General features: G+C 41.7%; 2 protein-coding genes and 1 pseudogene across 13 annotated transcripts in view; 1 reads left to right on the forward strand and 2 right to left on the reverse strand.

Moving 5' to 3' along the window:
- Window positions 1-676, reverse strand: LOC108313075 (annotated as a pseudogene). The gene has a single exon (XR_001828912.1). The product of XR_001828912.1 is annotated as a 60S ribosomal protein L19-like (transcript).
- Window positions 1-10,844, forward strand: part of NCOA3 (nuclear receptor coactivator 3) — a 149,633-nt gene that overhangs the window by 35,382 nt on the left and 103,407 nt on the right. The gene's annotated exons all lie outside the window — the stretch shown is intronic.
- On the reverse strand, window positions 3,850-6,080 carry LOC108313074 (E2F-associated phosphoprotein-like). Its single transcript, XM_037743040.1, has one exon. The coding sequence runs from the start codon at window positions 4,979-4,981 to the stop codon at window positions 4,130-4,132; it is 852 nt and encodes a 283-aa protein (XP_037598968.1). The 5' UTR covers window positions 4,982-6,080; the 3' UTR covers window positions 3,850-4,129.

A 10,844-nucleotide genomic window follows, 5' to 3' on the forward strand; every position in this document is an offset into this window, starting at 1 on the left:
GTTTTATTTTAATGGCTGATCTATGTAATCACGGAGGCCAGTATGTACAGACAAAGGGGGAGCTTTTATTTCTTGGTCTCTTCCTCCTTGGACAAAGTTTTGGATGATCTCCTTTTTGGCCTGGAGGCGCTCTTCACGGCGCTTGCTTCCTTGGTCTTAGACCTGCGGGCCTCAGCCTGGTCAGCCAGGAGCTTCTTGCGGGCCTTGTCTGCCTTCAGCTTGTGGATGTGTTCCATGAGAATCCGCTTGTTTTTGAACACATTCCCCTTCACCTTCAGGCACAGGCTGTGATACATGTGGCGATCAATTTTCTTAGATTCCCGGTATCTTCTGAGCAGCCGGCACAGAATCCTCATTCTCCTCATCCACGTGACCTTCTCTGGCATTCCGGCATTGGCTGGACCTTTCCACTTACCTATGCCCATGTGCCTGCCCTTCCGGCAGGCCAAGGTGTTTTTCCGGCAGCGAGCCCGGGAATGGACCGTCACAGGCTTGTGGATGATCAGTCCATCTTTGATCAGCTTCCGGATCTGCTGACGCAAGTTAGCATTGGCGATTTCATTGGTCTCATTCGGGTCCAACCAGACCTTCTTCTTACCACAGTGGAGGACACTAGAGGCAAGCCTCTTCTGAAGCCTGAGCATGTTCACGGCTGCGGCCGCAGCAGCAAAGGAAAGAGCCTTCAGTTAAGTTCTTTACTTGCAGAATTGTGTAGAACTCATCTGAGAAGTAAATTGAGTGTAATTTACTTTTGCCTGTGGTCATCGCTTATGTGGCAATGGAGTATTTTTCTTTTATTCCTTTTTTTTTTTTTTTTGAGACAGTCTCTTTTGTCCAGGCTGGAGTGCAATTTCAGGATCTTGGCTCACTGCAACCTCTGCTTCCCAGGTTCAAGCGATTCTTCCACCCAGCCTCCTGAGTAGCTGAGATTACAGGCACCCACTACCATCCCTGGCTAATTTTTGTGTTTTTGTAGAGACTGGTTTCACCATATTGGCCAGGCTGGTCTTGAACTACTGACCTCAGGTGATCCACCTGCTTTGGCCTCCTAAAGTGCTGGGGTTACAGGCGTGAGCCACTGAGCCTGGCGACTGTTTTTCTTTTTTCTTTTTTTTTTTTTTTTTTGAGACGGAGTTTTGCTCTTTTTTCCCTTTTTTGTGTGCAATGGCGCGATCTCGGCTCACCGCAACCTCTGCCTCCCGGGTTCAGGCAATTCTGCCCCAGCCTCCTGAGTCGCTGGGATTACAGGCACGCGCCACCATGCCCAGCTAATTTTTTGTAGTTTTAGTAGAGATGGGGTTTCACCATGTTGACCAGGATGGTCTCGATCTCTTGACCTCGTGATCCACCCGCCTCGGCCTCCCACAGTGCTGGGATTACAGGCTTGAGCCACCGCGCCCGGCCTGGCGACTGGTTTTCTATAGAAAGTTTATAGAATGTAACTCAAACTTTTTTTTTTATGATAAACTGGGGGGAAGTGTTGGGATTACAGGTGTGAGCCACTGCACCCGGACTATTTTATATGTTACTAGGAAAGAAAATGTAAAACTACCAAATGAGTTAGTTCAACAAATGACCATCATAAAAACCAAGAGGTTTAATAGGCTTTTTTTTTTTTTTTTTTTTTGAGACAGAGTTTTGCTATTTCGCCCAGGCTAGAGTGAAGTGGCGTGATCTTGGCTCACTGCAACCTGTGCCTCCTGGGGTCAAGTGGTTCTCCTGCCTCAGCCTCCTGAGTAGCTGAGACAGAGTTTTGCTATTTCGCCCAGGCTAGAGTGAAGTGGCGTGATCTTGGCTCACTGCAACCTGTGCCTCCTGGGGTCAAGTGGTTCTCCTGCCTCAGCCTCCTGAGTAGCTGGGATTACAGGTGCGTGTCACCATGCCTGGCATAATTTTTGTATTTTTAGTAGAGACTGGGTTTTACCATATTGGCCAGACTGTTCTTGAACTCCTGACCTCAGGTGATCCACCTGCCTCAGCCTCCCAAAGTGCTGGATTTACAGGCATGAGCCAGCATAGGTTTTTGGTTTTTAAGCCCTAACTTTGAAGGGGAAAAACCCAAGATGATTAAAAATGTCCCATTTAGATGACTTTTAGTTGACTTGACACAAGCTTTTGGGTCTGCACCGCTGTAGTAATTCATGGTATGATTTTTTTTTTTTTAGGTACCATGTTAGAAGCAAAGAATATGTAATATTAATTTATTTGGGTTAGAGAGTAGTGGTGAACCTGAGCTTGTAACATTTTATTTAGCAGTGTCTGATGTTCCGATGTGTAACTGCAATTGGAAGAGCTTTGGAAAAATGATTTGTGGACATATAAGATAATTTTTAAAATTATCTCCTGAAAGAAGTTTGTGTTTCATAAATAACCAGGATGATTACTATTTTTTTTTTTTTTCAGCCGGATTCTCTCTCTCTTGCCCAGGCTGGAGTGCAGTGGCGTGATCTTGTCCCACTGCAACCTCTGCCTCCCAGGTTCAAGTGATTCATTCTCCTGCCTCAGCCTCCAGAGTAGCTGGGATTACAGGCATGCGCCAACCACACCTAGCTAATTTTTGTAGTTTTAGTAGAGACAAGGGTTTCACTATGTTGGTCAGGCTGGTCTCGAACTCCTTATCTTGTGATCTGCCTGCCTTGGCTTCCCAAAGTGTTGGGATTACAGGCATGAGCCACTGCGCCTGGCCACTATTCTTCTCTTTCAGATGAATCTAATACATGTTTTATTGTCAGAAACTAGAGAAGATGTTATATTCTCCTCCTTCCGTGTTAAGTTTCAGCATCTGTTCTGGCTGCTTTACTTTTTCCCAAACTTTTATTTAAAGCAAAAACTTGGATGAATTGCTTTCAAGACTTCACTATGCTCCTTTGGGTAAGGTTTTCCTTATTCATTTGCCTAAGCTGTGTTTTAATATCTTTCTTGGGTTGTTTAGCTTTTTCAGCCTTTGGGACAATCTGTTGACTTAGTTGTGAATTTTGGCTTTTCATTTCTTCAGACATAGAATTTGTTATGTGCTGCCAGGTGTGGTGGCACTTTCCTGTAGTCCCAGATACTTGATAAGTTAAGGGCAGGAGGATGGCTTGATCTCAGGAACTTGAGGCTGTAGTGAGCTATGCTCATACCATTGTACTGTATGTAGACTGGGTGACAGAACGAGACCCTGTCTCTAGGAAAAAATAAGATAAAAGTTGTACTAATAGAACATAAACTCTGAGGGCTGTGAATTAATCTGTTTAGTTTACTTCTGTATCCTTAGGGCTCAGAATGGTGGCAGGCACATAGTAGCTACTCACATATTTGCTGAACAACTTTAGAGTATCAGTAGCAGGTTTTTTTTATCGAGCATATACTGAATAGCAAAGTGCTAAGCTCTTTGAATGGATTTGGTGGTTTTTCCATTTTATAGCTTGTTTTCTGTCCATATGATAGTTTATGAATGGGTATGAGGGAGGAAGGAGGAGATGAAGCCAGCATTGTTGAGGATGCTGCTAGCTGTTACCAAATTTCATCAAGTTTAAGATACCGTTAATTATAGAACACATCATTTTATGTACTACTAGGTCTCAAACTCCTGGCCTCGAAGTGATCTGCCTGCCTTGACCCCCCAAAATTTTGGGATTACAGGTGTGAGCAACCACACCCGGCCTATTTTATGTACTTCTGGGAAAAAAAAATGTAAAGCTGCCAAATAAATAATGGGATACTGTCAGTAGCATGACATATTCTGATTTTAAAGATGTAAAAATATGAACAAACCCCTTATCTTTAAGGGATACTAGGTTTTTTTTTTTTTTTTTNTTTTTTTTTTTTTTTTTTTTTTTTTTTTTTTTTTTTTTTTTTTTGCTTATGACTCCAGAACATTTTAATTCTAAAGAGCTTTAATAAATAAAAAGCCCCATAGTTTCCAAATGTTCATCAAAAAGAGAATATCAGTCCCATCCATACGGGGGAAAATCAAAGAAAAAAAAGAGAGGGTGAGAGATGAATGAAGGTTGACAACTGTTCTCCTTTATAAAGAGAAAACACTGCTTCCTCAATGTCACTTAAGGATAGGAACAAGCAGGAGGAAAGTAACTGTCCATATTTGCCTTATATATGGTATTGGGTAATTAAATGCCAATTATGCTGTTTAGGGATGGCTTGCTAAAACATTGAAAAAATGAAAGACTTTGCCCTTGTCATAGACTGCCACTTCGGTGGAACATTCGGTGCACATGACTGGGTGATAGATTTCTTCCACATCTGTCTCTGCCTTCTCGGCAGCATCTTCCTGGTTAGACCTCATCTTCTTATGGCCCTGCCTTTTCTTCCTGTTCTCTGAGGCTTTATATCTTAGAACCTCCTCTTTGTTAATATAACAATTCATCACGAACATCACTCTGTATAGAGTTTTGTACAATTCATGCCTTTGGCAATCAAGGCACAGTGTGGTCATGCAGGCAGGACAATTCAAGACAGCATCATTATTTGGAACAGTCTGTTGTTGATGTGACCTCTGTCGTCCCAAACCATGGTAACCCCTTCTCTGTGCATCAACCCAGGCCTGATCTGTGTTTTCTTTTTCAGGATCATATAGTAATTCATCATTTGTTGGAATCTTGTGTTGTTTCTTCTTTTTTTTCTTGGTCACCGGTACTGCTTTGTCTTTATCCTCAGAATCAAAATCAAAATATGTATCATCATAGTATCTTGCTGGAGCTGTTGCAGCTTTTCCATTTCTTGAGGAAGATCCAGTTCCCAGAGAGGATACCTCCATTGTTTTCATGGTAGAATTTAATTCAGCTTCCATTTCCTTTTCAAATTCATCTTCACTAGATGATTCACTTTCTCCAGTAAGACATTCTCTGATGAGTTTTCGTTTTTGGTCAGGAGTTCCATGTAAAAGCACATCCACTTTATCTTCAGAGCTGCTCAAAGCCGGCTCCTCTTCACTAGGCTCTTCAATCGTGTAGGGATTGTACTCATCCGGAAGCCGGCTCATGATGGCCTGTAGCGGCCTACACCGTCCACTGCGATCTGCAGCGTCCGGATACTAGTTTTACATAAAATCTGATTTAACAGTCATGAAACCTTCTAGAGGTAGATATTATCTTCATTTGAGAGAGGAGGAAATTGAAGCTCATGGGTTAATTATGAAAGCTCTGCAGATAGAGGATCCAGATTGAGGTCTCTCAGATTTCAGAGGCCATGCCCTTTTTACCCCCACCCCATGCTGCCTGTCTGTCAACTTTGGCTTGGAGATACTTAGTTGGCATCACTTTAAACATTTTCTTTGTAATTGATTTTTCCTGTTTTTTCTTAAAATCAAATATCTTTATATTTACTCTATGCTAGCTACTCTGTGTGTCTGTGTGTATACAAAACAATATAAGGCCTTATCTCTTTCTCTCAAGGAATTTATAGTCTGTTTGGGGAGGTGAGAAATAAACATGAAAGTTAGATAACTAGAGAAGATTTAAATAACATTTCAGAGAATAATGCAAGAGGTTTAACAAGGCAATGAAGGATTAATTGCCAAATAAATTGTACAAATAATTGCTTTTGGAGTTCAGAGGAAGAAGTGATTGCTTGGGGCTGGGGTAATCTAGGGAAGGATTTAAATGAATTCCTGGGAGATATTTTCAGTTAGTGAGATTATTTACTTTACCTTTAAAGTCATATTAATGTTTTTTTACAAATGGAACTGCAAACTATTTGAACATGAACTATTCTATCTTAATTTTTAAAAAATCTCCATATGAGAGTGTAGGAACTACTGCCCCAGAGAAAAGTAGATCATGCTTTCTACATGTATTTGCTTCTGTTGTATAGATGGAGAAAACACTCATTTTTAGAAGAAAAATCTTTGGATGAAGAGAAAGGGGAACTCCCTGTCCCTAAATTCCTTGAGTGTCACTTGTCACGTTTACAGTCAATTGTACTTTGTGAGCCATGGCCAAGGTTACTTTTTGTGACTTTTAGCATTCATGATTAACTTCTAAAGGGTGGAAACAAGTGTTAATCCCTTTTACATTACTAAGGTTCTCTCTCTCTCTGTCTCTCTCCTCTTTCTCTCACTCTGTCTCTCTCCTCTTTCTTCTCTCTCTCTCTCTGTCTCTCTGTCTCTGTTGTGTGTGTGAGAGCGTATATATGTATTTTTGTTTTTTAGAGACAGGGTTTCGCTCTGTCGCCCAGGCTGGGGTGCAGCGTTGGAATCATAACTCACTGCAGCCTTGACTTCTCAGGCTCAAAGGGTCCTACTACCTCAGTCTCCTGAGTAGTTAGGACCACAGGTGTGTGTCACTGTGCCTGACTAATTTTTAAATTTTTGTAGAGATGGGGCCTTTCTATGTTGTTGCTCAGGCTGGTATCAAACTCCTAGCCTCAGGTGACCCTCCTGCGTCGGCCTCCCAAAGTGCTGGGATTACAGGCAAGATCCTTCGTACAATTTTGAAGCAAATACTAGACATTATATAATTTCCTTAAGTATCTATAAAAGATAAGGACTGTCTTTCATAAAAAGCAAACTATAATACCATTGTTACATCTGGAATAACTGTTAATTCTTTAGTAGCATCAAATACACAGTCACTATTCAGTTTTCTAGCTCTCTTTTCTCATTTTTTAATTTGTTGGAATCAGATTCAAATGAGATGCAGACATTGCAGTTTGGTTTTTATGCATCCTGTCTCTGTTAATACAGGTTTTTTCTTCCATCTCTTTTTTTCCTTCTAATTTGTTAAATTATTTTTTGTCCTGTAGGGTTTTTTTTTTTTTTTTCCTTTCTTTCTTTCTTTTTCTTTTTTCTTTTTTTGAGGCAGAGCCTTATTCTGTCATCCAGGCTGGAGAGCAGTGCTTCGATCATAGCTCACTGTAGCCTCAAACTTGTTGGCTCAAGCGATCCTCCCACCTCAGCGTCCCAAGTAGCTGGGATTAAAGGTACATACCACCATCCCAGCTAAATTAAAATTTTTTTGTATGTGGAGAAGTGGCTCTTGCTATGTTGCTCAGGCTGGTCTGGAACTCCTGACCTCAAGTGATTCTCCTTCTTGGCCTCCTAAAGCCAGGATTACAGGCACAAGTCACTATACTCGGCTTCCTGTACAGTTTCTTACTGTCTATAGTTTTTGCTGAGTGTACCTTTATGGTGGTTTTTCAGTATGTCCTCTGTCCTCTCTCTCTCTCTCTTTTTTTTTTTTTTTTTTTTTTTTTTCATTCTTATTTATTTTTTTTTTTTTTTTTGAGGCAGAGTCTCGCTCTATGGTCCAGGCTGGAGTGCAGTGACATGATCTCAGCTCACTGCGACCTCTGTCTCCCAGATTCAAGTGATTCTCCTGCCTCAGTAGTTGGTACTACATGCGCATGCCACTACGCCTGGCTAATGTTTTGTAATTTTAGTAGAGACAGAGTTTCACTGTGTTAGCCAGGATGGTCTTGATCTCCTGACCTCATGATCTGCCCACCTTGGCCTCCCAAAATGCTGGGATTACAGGCGTGAGCCACTGCCCAGCCTCTCTCTCTATTTTTAAAACGGTAGTTAGCTTTTAAGTCTTGATCAATTTCTGCTTATTTTCGACAAGTGTATTAGTTATCTGTTGCTGCATAACAAATTATCTCCAAATTTGATGTCTTAAACCAGCATTTATTGGTCCCAGTACCTCAGGAGGCTGAGGTGGGAGTATTGCTTAAGTCTGGAAGTTTGAGGCTGCAGTGAGCTGTGATTGCACCTGTGAATAGGCAACTCCTAGGCAAAACTCTGTCTCTAAAAAATAAAAATTGGCCAGGCATGGTGGCTCATGCCTGTAGTCCCAGAACTTTGGGAATCAAAGGTGGGTGGATCACTTGAGCCAGGAGTTAGAGATGAGCCTGGGCAATGTGGCGAACCCCCATCTATACAAATAATACAAAAATTGTCAGGACATAGTGGCACATACCTGTAGTCCCAGCTACTTCAGAGGCTGAGGCAGGAGGGAAGATCTCTTGATCTGGGAGGTAGAGGTTGCATTTGGCTGAGATCACATCACTGCACTCCAGTCTGGGTGACAGCAAGACTGTTTCAGAAAATAACAAAACAAAACCCCCAAACCCCTAGGCATTTATTATCTTCCACAGTTTCTGAAGGTTAGGACTCGGAGTAGCCTAGCTGGGTGGTTCTAGCTTTAGGACTCTTACAGGTTGCAGTCATCTGAAGGTTTAAGAAAGGCTGGAGGATTTGCTTCTGAGGTGGCTTACTCAGTGGTCATTGGTGGGAGGTCTCAATTTCTGCCTGAGTATCCTAAAGGTCCTGCAGAGGTAGTGATCAAAAAGAGGGAGAAAAGGAAGAGAGAATTTGAAATGTCTTTATGACCTCAGAAGTGACAGCTTGTCACTTTTTTTGGGTCACATAGACCAACTTTGATACAGTGTTGGAGGGGACTGCTTAAGTTAATGAATACCTGGAGATGGGTGTCACCTTGATGCTGGGTACTACAGTGAGACTACTTCCCAGGGAATGTGGTTTGTCAGAAGACACATGATGTCTGTTTTCCTTTGAGTTAATATTAGCAGATATTATCATCCTGCCTCAGTTTCCTGACTAGCTGGGATGATAGGTGCGTGCCACCACACCCAGCTCATTTTTGTATCTAGAGACGGGGTTTCACCATGTTGGCCAGGCTGGTCTTGAACTCCTGACCTCAGGTGATCGACCTGCCTTGGCCTCCCAGAGTGTTGGGATTAGAGGCGTGAGCCACTGTGGTTACCTGGTGTGGGTACAGTTTTTGTAGGAAAGATGGGATATATGTTGGACTCTCTTTACTTGCTAGTACTTAAAATAACAAGTTGGTTTGCTAATATTTTCCTGTGGTAAAAAACTTTTTTTCTTAAAGTTTTAAAAAACCTTTATTTTGAAGTAATTTTAGACTTTGGGAAAGTTGCAAAAATGGTAGAGTTTTCCTGTATACTCTTCACCTAGGTTCCCCCAATTTAATAACTTGCATAATCATGTTGTAGTGATCAAAACTAAGGCTATAACATTGGTATAATACTGTTAACTAAATAGCAGATGCTGTCAGATTTTCCACTGTTGTGGTTTTTCTCCATTTGAGGATCCAATCCTATTCTTTATTAATATCTCCCTTTGATTTTTTTTGGAGGGGGGGTTTATTTTGTAATTTTTCAAGTATTTTTTTCAGTTAGGTGTAAGGTGTCCATGATAATATTTCTTTATTTGCCCTTTATTTAATAATCCTTTCTTTTTTGGGCAGGGTCTCACTGTCACCCAGGCTGGAATGCAGTGCTGCTAATACGGTTCACTGCAGCCTCAACCTCCTAGGTTCAAGTGGTCCTCCTGACTCAGCCTCCTATGTAGCTGGGACCACAGGAAAATGCCAGCATGCCTGGCTAATTGTTTTGGGTATTGAAAAAAATTTACAAAGTTTGTATTTTTGTTTTAGATGTTGCCTTTATATTAAAATGCTTCTGTAATAGACTTAGTGCCCCTCCCACGTTTTTTGGTGATTTTCTATTGGTTTCTCTCTTTGAGTACTATTGAAATTACCTAGTAACCTCTTTTTCTTCCCAAGCATTTGATTAAAGTAATATGTTTTACTTTCAGTTAACACCAAGTAATCAGCCAGTATTTTTCTAGTTTATTATTTTTTTATTTTTATTTTTTTTTGAGACGGAGTTTCGCTCTTGTTACCCAGGCTGGAGTGCAATGGCTTGATCTCGGCTCACCGCAACCTCCGCCTCCTGGGTTCAGGCAATTCTCCTGCCTCAGCCTCCTGAGTAGCTGGGATTACAGTCACGCGCCACCATGCCCAGCTAATTTTTTGTATTTTTAGTAGAGACGGGGTTTCACCGTGTTGACCAGGATGGTCTCGATCTCTTGACCTCGTGATCCACCCGCCTCGGCCTCCCAAAGTGCTGGGATTACAGGCTTGAGCCACTGCGCCTGGCCCCTATTTTTCTAGTTTTTAATCTCTTCATACTTCAGTTTTTGGATAGTTTGGGCTTTATTTACATTGTTGGAGCATATAGTCATCATGTAGTATAATGTGTCACTCATAGCCATCATTCAGTTTTTTACAGATAAATATATATTTAATGCCCACTACCATTTTTATGTTGATGTGGAATTTCCAGTTTTTTGGGTCATCTGGAATTATTTTTCTCTAATAAACTCCTCAGGAAGAGCTTACAGGAACAGTATTCGTTGAGTTCCACTATGTTTGAGAAGTTTGTCTGTAACTTTAATAGTTGAAAGCTGGCTCGGTGACGATAAAATTCTGTTCCAGGGCCGGGTGCAGTGGCTCATGCCTGTAATCCCAGCACTTTGGGAGGCCAAGGTGGGTGGATCACCTGAGGCCAGGAGTTTGAGACCAGCCTGGCCAATATGGGAAAACCCTGTCTCTACTAAAAAACCAAAAATTAGCTGGGCGTGGCAGCAGGCACCTGCAATCCTAGCTACACGGGAGGCTGAGGCAGGAGAATCGCTTGAACCTGGGAGGCGGATGTTGCGATGAGCCAAGATTGTGCCATTACACTCCAGCTTGGGCCACAAGAGCAAAACTCCGTCTAAAAAAAAAATTATGTTCCAGAATATTTGAAGTAACTCATTGCACTGTCTTCTGGCACAGAGCATAGCTGTTACAGTGTGATGTCGACCTGTTTTTCTTTGAATGTAGCTTTTTTTGTCCTTGCTTAGATATCCATAGGATTTTTTTCTTTGTAGTCTTTTTTTTTCTTCTTCTTGAGATAGAGTCTCACTTTATTGCCCAGGCTGGAGTGCAGTAACGTGATCTCAGCTCACTGTAACCTCTGCCTTCTGGGTTTAAGAGATTCTCCTGCCTCAGCCTCCCTAGTAGCTGGAACTACAGGCATGT

This window comes from Cebus imitator, unplaced genomic scaffold, assembly GCF_001604975.1.
Source record: "Cebus imitator isolate Cc_AM_T3 unplaced genomic scaffold, Cebus_imitator-1.0 Scaffold132, whole genome shotgun sequence".
NCBI classification, from domain to species: domain Eukaryota; kingdom Metazoa; phylum Chordata; class Mammalia; order Primates; family Cebidae; genus Cebus; species Cebus imitator.